The sequence below is a fragment of the Apis mellifera genome, linkage group LG5 (assembly GCF_003254395.2).
Source record: "Apis mellifera strain DH4 linkage group LG5, Amel_HAv3.1, whole genome shotgun sequence".
In the NCBI taxonomy this organism is placed as follows: Eukaryota; Metazoa; Arthropoda; class Insecta; order Hymenoptera; family Apidae; genus Apis; species Apis mellifera.
In genome coordinates this window covers 8,489,016-8,508,596 of record NC_037642.1, presented here as the reverse complement: position 1 = coordinate 8,508,596, position 19,581 = coordinate 8,489,016, and the positions used below count along the sequence as shown (strand labels likewise).

The 19,581-nt window shown below is 25.7% G+C and overlaps 4 protein-coding genes across 12 annotated transcripts; 1 reads left to right on the top strand and 3 right to left on the bottom strand.

Annotated features, from left to right (window-relative positions):
* Nucleotides 1–259: 259 nt before the first annotated feature.
* On the bottom strand, nt 260–5,458 carry LOC551619 (transmembrane protein 8B). Its single transcript, XM_026440922.1, has 6 exons — nt 5,302–5,458; nt 3,513–3,763; nt 3,150–3,427; nt 2,424–3,056; nt 1,507–2,359; nt 260–1,427 (listed from the first exon to the last, which is right to left on the bottom strand). The coding sequence occupies exons 2-6, from the start codon at nt 3,689–3,691 to the stop codon at nt 1,265–1,267; spliced, it is 2,106 nt and encodes a 701-aa protein (XP_026296707.1). The 5' UTR covers nt 3,692–3,763; nt 5,302–5,458; the 3' UTR covers nt 260–1,264.
* A 582-nt stretch (nt 5,459–6,040) lies between these two features.
* On the bottom strand, nt 6,041–9,759 carry LOC551578 (protein O-mannosyl-transferase 2). Of its 2 annotated transcripts, none has more exons than XM_623970.3 (14): nt 9,416–9,759; nt 9,209–9,292; nt 9,051–9,135; nt 8,894–8,998; nt 8,710–8,818; nt 8,352–8,620; nt 8,138–8,244; nt 7,801–7,993; nt 7,488–7,691; nt 7,254–7,405; nt 7,081–7,169; nt 6,829–6,977; nt 6,363–6,772; nt 6,041–6,275 (listed from the first exon to the last, which is right to left on the bottom strand). In XM_623970.3, exons 1-14 carry the CDS (start codon nt 9,505–9,507, stop codon nt 6,170–6,172), a joined length of 2,154 nt encoding a protein of 717 aa, XP_623973.1. In that variant the 5' UTR covers nt 9,508–9,759; the 3' UTR covers nt 6,041–6,169. The 2 variants fall into 2 exon arrangements, with proteins under 2 accessions (XP_623973.1, XP_006564834.1); XM_006564771.3 differs by having other exon boundaries at nt 6,128–6,252.
* On the top strand, nt 9,514–16,230 carry LOC727113 (probable ATP-dependent RNA helicase spindle-E). Of its 4 annotated transcripts, none has more exons than XM_026440921.1 (10): nt 9,514–9,621; nt 10,381–10,580; nt 10,654–10,948; nt 11,015–11,472; nt 11,579–11,948; nt 12,035–12,201; nt 12,315–13,508; nt 13,570–14,709; nt 14,774–15,108; nt 15,845–16,230. In XM_026440921.1, the coding sequence occupies exons 2-10, from the start codon at nt 10,404–10,406 to the stop codon at nt 15,861–15,863; spliced, it is 4,155 nt and encodes a 1,384-aa protein (XP_026296706.1). In that variant the 5' UTR covers nt 9,514–9,621; nt 10,381–10,403; the 3' UTR covers nt 15,864–16,230. The 4 variants fall into 4 exon arrangements, with proteins under 4 accessions (XP_026296706.1, XP_001122827.2, XP_006564837.1 ...); XM_001122827.5 differs by lacking the exon at nt 15,845–16,230 and adding an exon at nt 15,196–15,603; XM_006564774.3 differs by lacking the exons at nt 9,514–9,621; nt 15,845–16,230 and adding exons at nt 9,892–10,007; nt 15,196–15,603.
* LOC551526 (G protein pathway suppressor 2) lies at nt 15,592–18,323 on the bottom strand. Of its 5 annotated transcripts, XM_016912351.2 has the most exons (9): nt 18,306–18,323; nt 17,388–17,506; nt 17,107–17,323; nt 16,879–17,032; nt 16,708–16,822; nt 16,554–16,625; nt 16,288–16,446; nt 16,074–16,198; nt 15,592–16,000 (listed from the first exon to the last, which is right to left on the bottom strand). In XM_016912351.2, exons 2-9 carry the CDS (start codon nt 17,482–17,484, stop codon nt 15,827–15,829), a joined length of 1,113 nt encoding a protein of 370 aa, XP_016767840.1. In that variant the 5' UTR covers nt 17,485–17,506; nt 18,306–18,323; the 3' UTR covers nt 15,592–15,826. The 5 variants fall into 5 exon arrangements, with proteins under 5 accessions (XP_016767840.1, XP_006564840.1, XP_006564841.1 ...); XM_006564777.3 differs by lacking the exon at nt 18,306–18,323 and having other exon boundaries at nt 16,885–17,032; nt 17,388–17,622; XM_006564778.3 differs by lacking the exon at nt 18,306–18,323 and having other exon boundaries at nt 16,554–16,607; nt 16,885–17,032; nt 17,388–17,618.
* Nucleotides 18,324–19,581: the final 1,258 nt, after the last annotated feature.

The window sequence follows — 19,581 nt, the reverse complement described above, 5'->3', positions numbered from 1 at the left end:
AATATTCTGATTCGATTAATAATACAATGAATTCTCAGAAGCGTGTGTTTTTAAACAAACAGAATGATAATGAAAATCAATGGTATATTACAGAAGATTATTATATAAAAATGTTTTTATATAGTTCCATTTTATTAAATAATCTATTATCACAAATAGAATCAATTTCCCCATTTCGGGAAATTTATATCCTAATTATAAGTAAAATAGTAATTGCAGACAATTTTTAATAGATTTAAAAGGACAAATAGTATAGCGATTTCCTTTTCACATTTATTTGATTTTGTATATATGAATTAAGAAAAGTGAAATTGTTTCCACGTAAAGTGATGGAACCGTTGGTTCGCGCACTTTAGCGTATAACGTGACAACTTTCCTAGAGAGACTCGTGTTCTTTATACAATCTTTAAGTAAGGCAAATAAGATCGTATAGAGTTAAATGGTATAACGATTTATCTTTTAGTATGAACACAATGTTCGTTATACATTATTATGATCATTCAATATACATATAATAATTTCTTTTACAATGTATATAAATATATAATCATTTCTATTAATGTATGAATCGCGTGCGAGGTTTTGATTCCTAAGAAAAATAAAATTTTACAAGATTAACATCGATAAAAATAAATATCAAATGCTAAATAAACCATATTAGAATTTAAACTTCAAGATACTTCTTGAGGAATTCATAATGATTGAATGAATTCAATGATAGATTACAGAATATTGAGATACATTCAGATTGGTAAATTGTAATCTTATTTTTACAAAAAAATATTGGACATTCTTTATTATATTTTATATATATAATTATCTATGCTTATCCTAGAAATTCTTTGGTCCTTAGCAAAAACTTTTGTTGAACGTATTATTAAGCAATATAATTTAATAACTGATATTAATAAACTTAATAAACAAGCAATCAAGCCATAATGCCATTTGAGCGATTCTATCTTAAGATAATTATACAAATGATAGACAATATTAAAGCAATTAATGCTGTAATGAAATTCATATTACTTAATAATATGCATTTAGATGAACAATTAACTATTTTATAAATATTATTTAACTCTTATAAGAATAAAATCTTTGGTAATTGTAATATTGTTCGATGTACCACCGTATTATGAGCACCGTTAATTGCTACAAATATTTTTGTACCTTTTTCTTTTTCATTAAATTGGCAACGAGATTTTTTTTCAATATATAATACAATATATAACTTTTCAATAACTTTCATTTTACAGAAAAACAATTATTTCATGTACTTTCGCTTTGGTAGAAGGAGTATAGCTCCTATAGCGACACACACGTGCCACAAACTGTGCACAATATAGTAATTACTCCTTGTCTGCAGAAATGCGTAACAAACGAGGCCGACGGAAACTAATAGGAGACCAGCCGGAAAATAAATGTTTCTGTAAATATAAATAAATTTCATTTTATATAATGCAAATAATATTGGCATTTATGAATTTTTAAAGAAAAATAGCTTACCTATAAGGACGTGATGGATAACGAATCGTACCTCTTCTCTTGCATCTTATACCCCAAGAAAAACCAATCAATGCAGAACCCGTTACAGCTGGCAGGAGAAATACCCAGAGGGCTGTACGATCCATTTCAGCACTCATAGCGAGAATAACAGCTCCAGTTATTTGACAAAAAGCAGTAAGTTTGGGTCCGAACGAAGCCATTGCTACTAATGTTACCCAAATAGACAAAAGAGCGTTGAAGAAGTCGCAGAATTGTAACACACTCAGTCTCATAATGCATACGCTGTATACGTCCTCTCCAGCTTCACAAGCATGATAAAATGTTGAAAAGAACAACACAGCAGCGTAAACTATAGCTTCTGTGAAGTATTGTCGACGTATTGCCACATAAACAGAAGCAATGAAAGCCAGATTGCTGCATGTTAACATTAATACTCGGACTATTATGTCGCTGTTGCTGAGTACATAAGTATCATCCGCACAATCAAAACCTCGGTAAGCACCTGAACAATGACATGCGGCAAATACAAAACCGCCACTCATATAATGCATACATTTCCCGCGAGAATTGCACCGACCTTCGATGCAAGGTAATGAAGAAATACGACTCTCTACTCTGGCATCGCAGGGATTCATACAATCACAGTCTTCACATATAGTATTATTTAGACAAGTTCCGATACAATGGCAATTTTCCTCCACACAAAATGCTTTCAAACTTATATGCCAGATTCCTGGTTCTGGAAATGGAATGTGAAGAGTGGCTGGCCCTGTGGAATTCACATAAATGTCCGCGATCGTTGTATTTTCCATACGTGTACAACTTCCACCGGCAGTGATATTCGAATAATAACCTAATAGAACAAGAATTGCTTGAATAATAAGAATTTTGTTTTCATTCAATTTTCAATTGCTCACCTAATGAAATGCAAGCGATCACAATGATATTTTTTTTCCCTTTATCTTTCACGTCAACTATTTTTAATCCTATAGTCAATGTACCACCAACATCGTATACTCTACCGATTTCGAAGCTAAGGACGGATAAAGTATTTGAAGTTAAATTAAAAGCTGATGGTTTTATACTGTTTCCTTGCAGATGTTCATAATCAAAGAGAAAAAAATCGGGTAAGGATTTCCTCATTAAATCCACTAACTTCACTTGATCCAAGTCATAAGTGGACGAATTATCGAATAATTGCAAGGATACATTCGAGGAGTTTCCAGAGAGCAAACGAAGAGTTACATAATGAAATGCATCTGAATAGGGCTTGAAGAATACAGTGCCATTTGTAGTATTTAATGTCATTCCTGTTAAATAATCTTCCGCGGTCACGTAAACCGCGATCGTGCATTCTTCACCGCAACTTGATGTAAATAATAAATTAGACTCCACAAACTCATCGGGAATTAATAACTGTATTACAGCTGAATCCATGCTTTCGTTCATATGCACCTCATATTTCCATTTTGGATCCATTGACGAAACTATAGAAGCAGATTCTAATAGTAATTCTGCATCTAATATAGTATCACACGATGCTCCAAGTCCTGCAAATATGTAATAATATACATTATATACTATTACATCATTAATATCAACTCTTCTTTGTTTGTAATTTATTCATTAATTTGGTAATTAACCTTGTTGCGTAATCTTTCCATTATCAGGATCGCTCCAAGATCGAAACGCAATGGCATACCAATCACCCGGTGAAGGTGCATCGATTCTTATCGAATCGTTATATCCATTACTTTCCATATCTAAAGAATAATACTGACGTCTCTCTTTCATAAGTTTTGCTGCTATCTTCGATCCATCAGGTCGTACGAATGGTAGACTGCCAGATTTCAAAAATATAGAGACATTTCGAGCTGAACATCCACCTATTCCACCAATTTTTTCTTCTTTTACAGTGAACCTAAGGATACATGAATTATACTTATTTATTTTTTACAATAAAAATAAAGGAATTTTTTTTATATTCAATTTTAATCAAAGTTTACTTGAATTTTGCAGCGACCGTGCAATCCGGAACATTGAAGTGGATAATAGAGATGTGACGATAGGCATAATAATCGTCGAGAACATTGTTGGGTCGATGAGCAACTCGCTCGAGTTTGCCGCACAGACCTTGTTCTATCACGAAAATCCATGCCAATGAAATGACTAGTACGTCTCGCATATTATAGACCCTACGATTCGCCGCATAACAAACTACTTTTACGACTAATCGGAGAAGATGTGTTTTAACAATCTACACAGATAAAATATATTTATAAAATATATCTTTAATCTTTTTTTTTTTTCTTTAGTTTAATAAACAAAAAAATTTTTTGCTTTTTATCGTGAGATCATTCGAAGCTTAAAAAATTCAAATCATGATATAATCATTTTAAATTGTATGATATTTTAAGATTACCATGTAATTTAACATAAATGAGGAAATATTCCAATTATGATAATTCTCAAGAATGATATAGTAGGAGTTACACCTTCGCAGTAGATTTTTTTCGTTTTAAGTATTAAGATTTGCGCGATATATACGATCAAGTAAGTAGGTCAAATTTCATTACCAATTCCCGCGTTTCCTGTGTTTGCAAGATACGATAGTTTAGTTTCTTTGTACTTCCGCGAACAGAATTGCTATTTGTTATCATAAAAATAGACATTGAACTTCAATTCGAGTTCAATAAAAATTAAGAAATAAAATAATGATTTTATGAAATTTAAGGATTTAAATTAAATTAAATTTAAAATTAATCAAAAGCAAGTTTTACTTAATAATTAAAAAAAAATGATTTCAAATAAAAAATAAGATTGTAATAATAAAGAAAAAATATAAAAGTTATCTAATGACTTACGAACTAATTGATTACAAATAAAAATTGAAAAACAAGAGAAAAACAATTCTTCGAGTTTGATACAACTTGAAATAAATTATTCAAGCATCATGCATTAAATTATACATGAAAAATTGATTTCCTATAATACTAATCAATTGAAATTTAATAGTTAATTGATGTTTTGTTTGCGAACTTGTTTTTATAATTTATTCGATACAATTATCAGCGGACATGTTAATTAATTCCTATTTTCTTATTATAATCATATTTCAATTTAATTCAATTATAATCAATTAAAGTTATAACATTTACACAAACATTTTTTAAAATAATATATAAAAAAATGTTAAATATTCTTTTAAAAAAATGAAATTTTTTAATATGTTATTTATATTTTTTAATAATATTATAAATTTATTAATTATTATGAATTTAATATACATTTGATTGATTTATATCTGATTAATTTAAATACCTTGGTAATGTAAAAGCAACGTGGCAATTTGTATCTTACGTATTATTTTATATATATATATATATATATATATATATATATATATATATATATATATTGATATCCGATTAATGTTGTTACACATGTTCATAACGTTCTAATGCTTCACATGCAGTCGAACAGATTAAGTTTTTTTAAACGATACTGCTTGATAAGCTATGACAAATAAAGTCAACTGTTCCGATTATCTTTACTTGGTATAGCAACAAGTGTCTTTAAACAATACTCATTTTAAATATTCATCATCAGACAAGTTTCTCAATCAATCTAAATTAGCGCGCGAATTATCAACGATGAATTTTATCATTGTCAATTAAATAATTTTGCCGATGTTAAAAGAATGGCGACTATGTGATTATTAATCAAATTTAATACATATTAATATACACTATTAAAATTTTTTACTAAAATTTATAAATTCATACTCATACATACAGTTTAATTTGTGTTTCTAGCAAGAAATAACACTAGTAATCCAAGCAAAAACTTCACTAGTCTTGATCGTTATATCTTTTTGTAGACCGATCATCGATAATAATAATCATGCGATTTTGTACGTACATATAGGCGCGAGAATACGTACCGGAAATTCATAAGAACACGTGGTCACTTTGACAACTATTCCTGATCTCACGTGAGAGTGCGTTCGTAGTCGCTAACAGACTAAAAATCCCCGGGAGTTGTTTATTGATCGTTAAAAATTCGTGCTATTATTCATCGGTTAAATGCACTAATAATGGAGAGATTTAGTGTAAATGAAAACTCAATGTATTAAATAAATTGATATCTATAACTGTTTGAACTAAATAAACTTAAAAGTTAAAAAAAAATTCACAATGATTCGAAATTTCTTTTTGATCGGGCGGTTAATAGACAATTGAGACTGTGTCGCGTTGTCGAGGCGCAACTCCAACACGTGGGTCGATCAGCTGAGCAACTACGCTCACTCGAAACTTTTTAATGTGATCAGTATCGTAGGTTTTTATATAGTGTTATTTTTATCTCTCAGTATTGTATAATTTCTCACGTAATCTCTTTTCTTTATGAAATTTGTTGTTATAATATAATCTCATAATTATATAGTTATCTTTTATAAATAAAACTATGAAAAAATATTATATTTATGAAAAATAAATCATATAGTTTTTGTAATTAAAAATAAAAATTATCACAATTTTGTAAAATATCTTTTATATTTATACATATAAAAATATAATGATATGTATATCTAAATTTTTATAAATTTTAAATAAATATATTTATATTTGTTTTTTATGAATTTAAAATAAAAGAATAATTTTTATTAAAATTCCCAAGTATCCATCCATCTTAAAGAATACATTGAACTTTCAGGATCTAATGAAGAAGGACCAATCATACCATAAGCTAATGGAGAAAACAAATAAAAACTGTAAATAAATAAATTAATTAATAAATATATGTATATTCATATGTACATATATATACTCATTATTTAATTGCATTTTTATATTTACCTATATGTGATACTTGAAATAACAATAGCCATTATTGTATGATATATAACATATCCAAGTTTGTTTGGAAATAAAATAATTAAACTTTCAAGAATATAATTTAAAGTTGTTCCACTTAACATTGAACTATATAATAGAGCTGGGAAATAATGATGAAAATATAAAACTCTAGTCATTGCCCAAAATGGTGCATAATGCAATATCCAACCAATAAAAAGCCATTTTCCTGCATTTAATATTTTATTTCTTTGTTCAAGGATAGCAGGACTCTCTATACAACCACGTTGTTGCCTTACGCAAGCATGAATGTATAATATGATAAAAAGTATTAAAAATATAATATTACCCCACCAAATAATAGGATTTCCAAGTAAATATATCCTTAAACTGTTACCAGAAAAGAATTGACCCTAAAAAATTTACTATTTAATTAATGTTTTAATTTTTTTGTGATTGTATAACATACTCTATAATTAATAGGCCACTGCCAAGGACGTGATGATACTTCTCCTTCTTTAACTTTCAAATCAGAATTTCCTTGCAACATTACTGCATGTGATTCCAAAAACCTATCTAAAAATCTAGGTGCATATACTTGAAAGCTGACATTTGGTACTGTAAAAAATATTATTAAATAGCAAAAATGCTATATGCTATGAAATATTATATATTTAATTATTTGATATTTATTGTAATAATAAATATTGAACACACTAACATTTTGCATAATTATTATCTTCAATATTCCATAATGCATTTTTGTCTCTCATATTTGGATTACATGAAACTTCTTGTTGACTATAAGCCCTAAAAAATTATAATTTTTATATATGTAAAACTTTTTTTCAATTTTGTTACTTGAAAATATATTAAATCTTTTAACTAATTAACCATTTTGGTAATGTTTTACCACTGCATGTTAAAACACAGTGATATAGACAATGCACAAATTTTAATTTACTTGTCACTGTTTCAACTACATCACCATCTTTACCATTTGCTATTAAAACTTTCCATACATCATTAGCATCACCAGTACCATTCTATAAAAATAAAGATAGATCATTTTTAAATTATTATAAACAAAAAATTAATATAAATTAAATTATTATAAAAAATAATTACTTCACCATATCCTGTAACTTGATAATGTTTTTTAGAAATAGGTGCAATCTCTTTATGTGAATGCAAATTTCGATGAGTAATAACATGTTCTAAGCGTACAAGATCACCATGCTTTACTAATATCGGTTCCGACGGTATATCGTCAGTATCAAACATTTTTATAAGCCACAAATTATTATCATCTTTATGAGAATAAGTCGTAATCTGAAAAAATAAATAATATATTAAAAAGAAAAGAAAAGGAAAAAAAATATAGTATAAATACATAATAATAAATAGTAATAATTATATAATAATATAATAAGATTAATACTTGTTGTTGTCTAGCTCCAATGCCTTCTGGATAAAGATGCCAATGAGAATGTAAATATCCTCCACCAGTTCTATGGTTTTTTAAAGTAATTGTAGCTCCATATGCTAATTGTCGTGGCATTGTTGCATTATATAAGGAATTTCCTTCTAATAAAGATTGAAACTCAGAACTATAAAATCCATCTCCACTTCCACTATAATTAAATTTATTATTATTATTATTATTAATATTTCAAATTATATTTATTATATATTTATATTATATATTTATAATATTATTATATTATTTTATTAAAAATTTGTATATATACAATATATATAATAAAGAAAATTTTCACCTTTTATTTAAAACAGTAAGATGAATATAAAAGAATAACATGTACAAAAATATTGGTATAAAAATTAGACAAATACATCGTGCTAATAAATGTTTTCCTACATTTATCTGTAAAAATTGAATAAATAAATTAAAATAGTTATCTTTTGATAATTACTAAATATATATTTATAAAATAAAATTATAAAATAAAATACTAAATTTATAAAACTTACAATAGGTTTTGTGAGATCTCCTAATTCTCTCCATAATTCAAAAGCAGTATTAAATCCAACTAACAAAACAACAAACAAACCAACAAATTTTACACTAATTGTACAAGCAAGAGAAATTCCTGTGAATAATAACCAACCCCACCATTTCCATGTAAATGGTTCATTATAATGAGAACCTACACGGGTCATGCCCCAAATTGCACACATCATAAAACATAATAATATAGGATCCAATAAAATATATTGATTTAATGTCAATAATCCCACATCTAAAATATATAAATTATAAAGTAATATATTTATTATACATTATATATATTAAATAAAACACAATAAAATACATAAATATAATGCATACCAAACAATATAAATAATGCAGAAAATGTTGCTGCTTGAATAGATTTTGTTAAGTCCCATATAATAAGATACGATAAAGGAACTATAGTTGCACCCAAAAATGTACAAAACTGAAACATAGAATATATTTATTTTATTATTAGATATTTTATATTTATAATTTTTATACAATGAAGTATACTTACAATTCTCATACCAACATATTTAACATTTTCAAATTTATCTCCTGGTTTTTCAAAGGGAAATGTTCCATCATAACCAGTTACATATCCAGATAATGCTATTAACATCTAAAATATGATATTTTATAATATAAATAACAAAATAATTTATGTTATTTACCTTTCCAAGAGGTGGATGAACATCAAAGAAAAATGTTCTATTTATATACCAACTTCCCATTTTACCAAAATGAGTCTCATCCCAACTAAAATATTCAATATTTATATAAATATTATATATAAATTTAATGCAACAATATTTCTTTACAAATAACTTACCAAACATGTTGTGGTTCTGTAACTTTATAAAATCTTGTTCCTGCTGTGAGTATTATAATAATTCCAAATAAAAGCCACCAATTCCTGTGATTACATTATGAAAATATATAAAAAAAAAAAACAATTTAAAAAATTCAAAACAAATTAGAATATAAAGAAAAATGTTTAAAAATTCAAAACAAATTATAAGAATATAAAGCTACGTACAAATCGATTGTTTCCCTTTTTTCTGTAACTTTAGATATCTTATGTAAATTTTTTATTTTGTGTGTACATTCAGAATTACTTATATTCTTCATGTTACTACTATTAATTATTATAATAGTTCACAGAAGCCACGAACGTGAATCAGAGAGGTAAATTGAATTTCGAGAGTTAATAACTATTCATTCAGATCAATTTTGAATAAATTGGTAAGTACGTACAAATAAAGTTAAAATAATATTGAATGCAAGTGAAATAAATACATAAAAAGTTTATTGAACATAATAACTACTAATAACTAATAATATAATATTATTATACAATAATGTTTAGATTTTGATACATGCATCTTACTATATACATAATGTATATAATATAGTGTATATGAATTCAAGTCTATACTAACGAAATAAAAATGCACACTGTATTTTTCATATGTATAATAATTTAAATTGGCTTCATGTATAATATTCAATTATAAACAATTTTGAAAATATAGAATATTTAAATTATTTTATATTTCAATATAAACTTATTTTATTTTAAAATTTTTATTTTCTTTAAGAACATCTTAAAAGTACCGCTATGTAGAGAAGTAAGATTATAAAAATGAATCTTCATTGTTTCAATTTTATTATTCATTTTTTTAAATTAAAAAATTGAATATATTTTAATGTTATATAAAATTCATTTATTTTTAATTATTAGTAGGTTATAGAAATATTTAAGTTAATTTAAGTTAATTTCAATTGTTGATGAATACTTTACTAAGCAATAAAACGGTAATTTATTGTCTTTGATATAAATTATATTTATTTAAGTAGATTATTTTAATTCAAATCATTGATTATTGTAGAGCATATTTATTTATTATAAATAAATATCTATAAATAAAAATAACATTATTATTATTTAAAAATATATACAAATGTATGTTCCATATATTTTATAAAACTATTTTAATACAGGTCTTGAATATTTTTGATATAAAATGGATGTATTGAACATGTATAATCAAAAAATAGTATTGCCTGGTCCATCAAGCCGAAAACGATTACTCGATAAATCTTTATTAGATGTACAAAAATTAAATACAACTATACATAAAGAAAAAGGAACAGATTATATAGCAGAATATGTACAAAGAGAAGAAAATAAACTTTTACAGGTATGTAATTTACAATTTAAGCATTATTTAGCATTTTATTTATTATATATTTATTATTATATGATATTTTTAGACTGCAAATTATTATAATGCAAATAAAGGAAATTTTGATGATGTATCACAAGGGACAGATGCTATACAAAATATACAAAATGAAGAAACAATGAATATTTATAAAACATATCAATTTGTTTATCATACAAAACCTAATTTAGTAGTTACTTCTAAAAGAGATCAGATAGTGTCTATGATTGAAACTAATTCAGTTGTAGTAATTCAAGGACCAACAGGTTGTGGTAAAACTACACAAGTACCTCAATTTATTTTAGATTCCTGTTATAAAAAAAAACTTCATTGCAATATTATAGGTAATTTTATTTTATTTTATAATAATATTTAGTTTACATTAAATAAAATTTTTTATATTTTTATAGTTACACAGCCTAGAAGAATTGCTGCTATAAGTATTGCAAAACGTGTCAGTAAAGAAAGAGATTGGCCAGTAGGTACCCTTGTTGGATATCAAGTGGGTCTAATAAATCATACATCCAGAGATACACGTTTGACATATTGCACTACTGGAGTTCTTTTACATAAATTAATAAATAACAAAAATATGTTGGAATATACACATGTTATATTAGATGAAGTTCATGAAAGAGATCAAGATATGGATTTCCTTCTTCTTGTTGTTCGAAAGCTTTTACATACAAATTCACGTTCAGTAAAAGTTATTTTAATGTCTGCTACATTTGAAGTAGAAAAATTTGCTAAATATTTTTCTTCTCCTGTGGGAAATAAACTTGTTCCTGCACCTATTATTGATATACCAAAAAAAACTTTGTTTAATGTTGGTATTTATTATCTTTGTCAGATGACTGTATTGGGACCGGTAAATGTTTTATATTACTATTCAAAATAATATTAAAATAATATTTAATATTTGATTTATTTAAATATAATATATTTATTATATTATATTTTTTATCTTATTATAGATACCTGAAATTAATGCTACTAAACCAAATATTACAAAAAAAATGATAGATTTTTGTGTTAATCTTATAAAAATTCTTGATGATGTAGATATGAAAGCTGATGATGCAAATTATGATCCAGAAACGAATGTTTATGAAAGACATGTGATTCTTGTATTTTTACCAGGAATTAATGAAATTGAAGAAATGAATAATTTATTATCTTTACCAAAACATGAACAAGCTAAATGGGACATAGTAATTTTACATTCATCAATTACAAATGAAGAACAACAGCGGATTTTTCAAAAACCACCTCATGGTTATCGTCGCATTATTTTATCTACAAATATTGCCGAAAGTAGTGTTACTGTTCCTGATGTAAAATATGGTTTGTTTATTTAATTACAATAAGAAGTATAAGAGATTTTTACAATAAGAAGTATAAATCAATATTTAATTTTATATTTTTTTTAGTAATTGACTTCTGTTTAATAAGACAACTTGTTACGGATCCACAAACGAATTTTCAATGTTTAGAATTAAAGTGGGCAAGTAAGGTAAATTGTGAACAAAGGGCAGGGCGTACTGGCCGAGTAATGGATGGTAGAGTATATCGATTAGTGCCACGAGCATTTTATGAGGTAATTTCTATTAATAATTTAAAAGTAATTTAAGTAAATTTATTTAATAATTCAAAAGTTAATATAAAATTTTAATAAAATTGTTAAAATAAAATAAAAATTCAAAATTACAGAGTATTTTACCTCAAGAAGTATCACCCGAAATATTACGATCACCATTAGAAAATGTAATTCTCAAGTCAAAATTATTAGATATGGGTGAACCTAAAGCTATTTTAGCGCTTTCTCTTGATCCACCTAATCTTGGAAATTTGGAAAGAACAATATTATTATTAAAGGAAGCAGGAGCATTATTAAATAAAGGCAGTGAAATACAACCTCTTGATGGAGAATTAACAGATCTTGGTCGAGTTATGGCTAATTTACCTCTGGATATTCATCTATCAAAATTAATTATGTTAGGACATGTGTTTAGTGTCTTAAAAGATACAATCATTATTGCAGCTAGTCTATCTGTTAAAGATATGTTTAGTAATCCATTTCAACAAAAAATGTTAGCCTATAATATTAGACTGAGTTGGGCAGCCAATTCTTGCAGTGATTGTGTTGCTTTTATGAATGTATATAAAGTATGGATTACTGAAAAAGCTAATCGTCGACTCAATAATGACGTTGAAGAAAAAGCATGGGCATTGAGGAATTTTGTACAGATTAGAGTACTACGCGAAGTTAAAGCTATGGTAACAGAATTAACTAATAGATTAGAAAAATTAGGTATACAAGAAAGTGCTGGAGTTAATAAAGTTGTATGGAAAGAAGATGAACGACCATTTGTTTTAAAAATTGCAATTGCTGGTGCATTTTATCCAAATTATTTTGTTAGAAGTATACCAATATCAGAAAATCAATTTAATGAACATGCTGGAGTGAAATTATTAGGAGGTTTAGATCCATCAAAGACAGTATATTTACAAGGATGGCCTATGAGACAACCTGGACTTTTGTATGCTAGAAGATTTCAAGATATTTTTAAAGAGCATTTAACAACTTCTATTGGAAAAATAAATGTATCTTTTGATAATTCTTCGCGTGTTTATGTACAATTTTCTAAAGAAATATCTGAAAAAGAATATAATTATACATCAAGAAAAATATGTCCTTCTGTTTACAAAGCAGTTAGAATGAGACAATGTAACATTCCTATAGAAATACCAATTTTAACTGAATCTATAGCTATTCAACGAGCAGATGAAATGAATTTAAATAGAAAATCATTTTTTCTTACTCCTGAAAATATAATAAAAGATAAAATTAAATCCGAATTACCTAGTTTACGAGTAACGCGTATTCCTTTAACAATACAAAATGTACGTATTTCTAATGAAATTATAAATTATAATAATAATTTTAATAAATTTAAATTTTCAGGTTAAAAATCCAGGTCGTTTCTGGGTTCAAATACGTAATCCTGTAACTAGAGAAAGACTGAAAAAAATAGAATCAACTATTGAAAAAATGAAAGATCAATTCAAAACATTTAAAGTAGCTCCAGAAACTGGTACATTAGTAATTGCACCGTATGAAGAAAATAATTTCAAAACATATTTTCGAGCAATAGTGAAAGGCCATAGATCATTAATACCAGAAATATTAGTACAAGTTTTTTTTATGGATTATGGTTATTCAAGCGAATGTCGATTATGTGATTTGAAATATCTAGAATGTAATAATGATATTTCTAATATTCCTGCATTGGCTTTGGAATGCAAATTAGCAAAAATTCGACCATCTATAGCACATAGTTTTAATGACGATTGGTCACAAGCTGCATTTGATTTATTTTGGACATTAATTAATAAATCTGGTTTACTTTTTGGTGAAATTTATTCTATTGTCAATAGCGTTGTTACAATAGAATTAATTCACAAAAACGGAGAAGAAGAAATTAATATAAATCATAGTCTTATTGAAAAAAGATTGGCAATAAAAAAGGAAGAAGATTACTTTTCACGCTTTAATCATAATTTAAGATTACAACAATCAGAATTATCGAATGAGCAATGTTATCATTATGAAATGTTACAGTATAATCAAGATTATATGCCTGATATCTATCCAGATCCACCTGCAGATATTGAATGCAATACAACGGTAACTTTACGAGGACCATTTTCACCGTTAGAAATTGAATTAAATCATCTTATTATGGCTGGAAGGGATAAAAATGTAAAAATAGCTCCCAGTTCGGTGAATTCTGTTCTCTTAGATACTGAACTTGAAGATTCTTCTGTACGACTTTTAGTAGCAGGATCTGTTTCACAAAATATATCTGGGCATCATTTAACATTATATAATACAACATTAATGCCACGTCTTCCTGGATTAACTGCTTTAATTATATTAATTTTTACACCATATATGGAATTACGACGCAATAATTTTGGAAGTTATTATATTGGCGCATTATGTGGACTAGGTTTTGATCCTCTTACTAAAAAAAGTATTTTTCCGGAACATGATCTAGAACTTCATTTTGACGCTGAAATTACTATAGATGATTTGCAATTTGTAAGTGTATTGTTGATAAAATTTTTTTTGCTTGCAATATATTTATTTTTCTCATTTATAATAGATAAATAGATTGCGTCATTGGATGAATATTGGAATGCAAGTTTCTTATCAATTTGAAAGCAGAAATAATATGGAAGAAGTTATTATTTGTCAAAATAGAATAAAAGATGCATTATTAAAATTAATTGATAAAGAAAGAAAAATTCGCACTATTGAATTTATTAATAATTTTGATAAATGGGGTTTATATAATGAAAGTTTATTGCTTCATCCTAATAAGCCATCCATGATTACAAATAGTATATATAAATTGCATAATGCATTAGAATTAGAAGATGAAAATGAATTACAAGAAATTACAGAACATGTAAAAAAATTACGAATATTAGCTACTGAGTAAGTAAATTAGTAAAAAATTTATTAAATATTATTAATTTATTTCAATTATTTCATTTTTTTTATTAATATTTTATTAATATATAGGGATCCAAAAAAGCCAGAAAATACTAATATTTTTTGCAAATTATGTAATCTTACGTTAACCGACATATTTGATCTTCGCAGTCATTTGTATACAATGAGACACAGACAAAATGAAGAAATATTAGGAATTAAACTTTAAGTCATAACAAGATAGAAAATATACAGTTCTATCAATTTTATTTTATGTAAAACATTTGTTACATATGTTAATATTTTGATAATTTGTTATTCTATTTTAACAATATAACATATTTTTATTTCAATCCTATCTTTAAGAAGCATAATAATTTTATTTTTTTATAACTTTACAAAATTATTGCTATTTGTTTTTTTATGCAAATACATATTTTTCATTATATTATGTAAAAAAATCTTTAATATAAAATAAAATATATATACAAATAAAAATGCTTTATCTATTATTCAAAACATATCTACAGATTTTGTATTTATATATCTTATATGCAATATGGCGTCTAAATAATGGCATATAAAATATATTCTTTTTACAATTTTTTTTATGATATTGATAAATATTTTTAAATATTATTCAATATTATCATATGATGACTGTAAAACATATACACAATATCAACAAGTACCTTAATTCAAGCACTTGTCAATTAATATTCTAAACTTCTCTTTGAAGATATCGAGCACCAGGCTGAGTATACAATAATCGTCCAGGAACATTAGCACCAGAAGCACTAACATAAGTACCTGGTGGTGGTGGAGGATATGGAGCTGGTGGAGGTTGTGGTGCTCTTACTGGATATCCTGATGTGATTCCTCCAGTTTTTGCACCCTGTTTATGAATTATATATTATGTATTTATATGTTGTATAAGAATATCATAATATTTAAATATAAGAAAAAACCTGTGGAGGTTGTTGAATTGGAATAGCTCCACCATGAACAGTAACATGACTACTTGGCCTCAAATAATATTTATCTTCTGCATAAGCACCTTTATGATCCAATGAATGCAAACTTGTAACATAAGCTAATAAATAAAAAAATATTGCAAATCTCTCATTAATATGTATAATTTAAAGAGATTAAAATAAAATATCTACATAAACTTTAACATACCAGTTTGGTGTGTTGATAATGTTGCTCTATTGCTTGAAAGATATACAGATTTGGTTGGTTCAGGTTCTCGAGATGGTTGTGAAGTTGGCGCAGAATAATTATAAACACTTTGACCAGTAGGTGCTGAGTAAAAATTAGAGGCAGAATATTGATTGTTCTCTGCAAGAAAATATATTATACCAAAATTAAGAATGTAAAATGCAAAAATAATTGTTGATGGTTTTTTAAAGAAAGAACATGGAAATTAAAGGTTTATATTCACTCACTGTTCCAGAGAACAGCTCGGGAATCGCCAGATCTCCTAGCTGCTTCCTCAGATTCTATACAGGCACAAATATCTACTTTTAATATTCTTTTTTTGTCTTTTTTTCATATTTCTGTTAACACGAAATTATAGCTGTTACATTTTTATATACTTACTGGAAGGTGGAGGATTATAACTTGGTATTGAAGGTGTTGGTTTATATCCATAACCAGTATGGTATGGGGAGGCAGTTGGAGGTGGTGAAGGACTATGTGTTCTCTTTAATGGTCCCTAAAAAAAAATCTATAAGTAAATTAATTTTTTATAAATAAATAAATTTTTCATACATTTACAGTTGGTAATAAAGTATGTGTTGGTGCACCAACAGCTACTTTGTAAAGAGGACTACTGCTTCTTGGTAATGGAAGAAACAATTGTGGATGAACTACTCTAGGACCTGTTCCAGGATATCCTACTGCTGTTAAAACTTCAGTGCATACACTATGTAATAAAAAATATTTAATTACAATATATATTATTAAATTATATATTTGTTAAAAAATATGATATAAAACCTTGTTTCTTTAATTAATTGTCGTCTTCTATTATCATCTTCATTTAAAACTTTTTTTAATTGTAAGAACAATTGATGCTTCTCATCCTTTAATTGTGAAAGTTCATTTTCTAAATTTGATATTTGTTCTCTAGTTTCACCTAAAGTCATTACATCTTGTTTTTGCTGGCGTTCTCTTTCTTTTCTTTGACGTTCCTCTTCTGCGTCTGCTTCTTGTTCTATATAATTAAAATAAAGAGATAATAGCAAAAGTTTAATGAAAATTTTCTGTAAAAAGGTTACCTTGTTTTTTTCGTTGTCTTTCTCTTGTAATATGAGTTTTTAATGCCTGCCACATTTGTTCACTACGTTGAGGAGGACCGACAATTACTGCTGGCATTGTTAATTAGTTCTTTCTCAATCTTAAAATAATATAATTTTATTAAAATAAGATGAAAAATCTTGTCAAGATGTACTTGTTGTATACATTATTAAGAATAATATAAATAACTTAGTCACAGACGAAATATAAAATAGATATAATTTCTTATGAATTTTTGTGTCACGTTAACTGTAATATCGACTTTAAAAAATTTTCATCACAGACGAAGTACAGAATAAATCTAACATTTTTTTATTCAATGCCTTTAGGATCTTCTTACCATTTAATATTATTTTCAATATTACCGATTTGAATCAGAATAAAATTGCAACGTTAATAATGATTAAAATTAAAATTAAATTTTAAAATAAAAAATAGAACAAATATTTTGTTACAAAATATCTGTATAATATACATTGATATACATGGAACTCATGTGTTTAATTGATATCTCTTTTCTGTGATGCGACAAGTGTAAATGTGAATAAGAAGAAAAAAGTATGAAAAAAATAGAAATAAATAAAAATATGGGAATTAAGATCATTTTCAAAGGAGATGAAACTAATATAAATAAGATCAAATTAATATAAGTAAAATTAGATATGAGACTACATCTAGTTTCTTATATCTAGTCTATGGTATGACTAAATAGTAATATAATAAAAAATTGATAGAGATAGAATTAATTGTTATTATTTCTTGAATATTAAAAATATTTTTTTAAAAAATCATGTTTTTAAAATCATTCAAGAATTAGCGTTAATTTTCAATTTTTAATGTACTTTTAAAAAGATTTTGATATTCAAAAGATGACACTGATGACATTGATTAATTCTTACCATCGTTTCTTTCTATTCTTCTCTTACTTTAGTTTTAATAAAAGAAATTTGATAAAGACTTCTATATCTAATCTGTTGTTATTATTTATTGTTTCATTTTCAACATTTTGGAAATGGTCCTTCCATATTTTTACTTTATTCTTTTCCCGCCTATTTTGTTATTTTCTTGTACAAATTTTACGCGTTCAAGAAATGATTCCGATATCTGATTAATATTATCATATTTATTATTAACAATCAAAAAATCTATAAATATAATTCAATATAATATATAATATATGGAAATATTTATGAAAAAACATATTATCAAAGAAATTATTTTTAAAATTTTATTAATTTTTGTGATTAAATTTGTAATTAAAATTGTAATTGAATTACAAATGTAATTCCTCAATGTTCTAAGTCATAAACATTTTAATTTTTTACATTATTAATATTTCAGAATATAAAACGCCAAATTGCATTAATTATAAATATTAATTCTATGCATAAATATCAAGTTCATTTTGTCTGTCTTGTAATAACAAAATATAAGCAAAATTTTGTGAATAAATAAGCAAAAATTTTATTTTATTCTTTTCTTATAATATTTATTGTTTTAGAAAGGAACATTTTTAGAAAAGAACATGAAAAAATATATACGATTTTAAATAACAATTATTTTAAATACCAATAGCGCTAAAATAATGGAATTAGAACATTTACATATGATATATACAAATAGTATATTTAATTAAGATACATGTAATTCATTTTAAATTATTATTCATTAAAACACGAAACGAATATTTCGAATTACATTTTATTTTGAATATAATTTGAATTTGAATATAATTTTACAATGCGAAAATATGCTTATACATATAATCGATATCATTCGATATCATTTAAATATTAAGAAGGCTACACGTACTCGGCTATATAACAATCAACATAATAATAGATGATTTAACAATGATAAATTTAATTGAAATTTTTCGATATTTTTTATGATATTTTGTTATATTTCCGAGTAACTATTTTATGTTTGATGATTATAATAAAATAACTATATATAGCGATTGTGTGAATGTGTATATGTGTTTTCTTATAATATTTTATTTATATTAATAAATGCAGTAAGCTGACTAGTAAATTTTACAAATCACAGGTAGGAAGGGAGTGTTACATATACAATGTAGAGGTAATAACAATTCTCTTTTTATATACATCTACTATTTTTACTGATTTTTATTACTTTTCTTCAATTATTACGATTTTACTATTGTTTGTTCAA

Coding starts and splice junctions, on each gene's coding strand:
- LOC551619 (XM_026440922.1), bottom strand. CDS start 3,691: ATGCGAGACGTACTAGTCATTTCATTGGCATGGATTTTCGTGATAGAA. Junction 3,428..3,512: donor ACGGTCGCTGCAAAATTCAA/GTAAACTTTGAT, acceptor ATGTATCCTTAG/GTTCACTGTAAAAGAAGAAA. Junction 1,428..1,506: donor TATCCATCACGTCCTTATAG/GTAAGCTATTTT, acceptor TTATATTTACAG/AAACATTTATTTTCCGGCTG.
- LOC551578 (XM_623970.3), bottom strand. CDS start 9,507: ATGAAGAATATAAGTAATTCTGAATGTACACACAAAATAAAAAATTTA. Junction 9,136..9,208: donor ACAGAACCACAACATGTTTG/GTAAGTTATTTG, acceptor TGAATATTTTAG/TTGGGATGAGACTCATTTTG. Junction 7,406..7,487: donor AAGTTACAGGATATGGTGAA/GTAATTATTTTT, acceptor TTATTTTTATAG/AATGGTACTGGTGATGCTAA.
- LOC727113 (XM_001122827.5), top strand. CDS start 10,404: ATGGATGTATTGAACATGTATAATCAAAAAATAGTATTGCCTGGTCCA. Junction 10,949..11,014: donor ACTTCATTGCAATATTATAG/GTAATTTTATTT, acceptor ATATTTTTATAG/TTACACAGCCTAGAAGAATT. Junction 14,710..14,773: donor CTATAGATGATTTGCAATTT/GTAAGTGTATTG, acceptor CATTTATAATAG/ATAAATAGATTGCGTCATTG.
- LOC551526 (XM_016912351.2), bottom strand. CDS start 17,484: ATGCCAGCAGTAATTGTCGGTCCTCCTCAACGTAGTGAACAAATGTGG. Junction 17,324..17,387: donor AAGACAACGAAAAAAACAAG/GTAACCTTTTTA, acceptor TTAATTATATAG/AACAAGAAGCAGACGCAGAA. Junction 16,001..16,073: donor CAATTCAACAACCTCCACAG/GTTTTTTCTTAT, acceptor ATTCATAAACAG/GGTGCAAAAACTGGAGGAAT.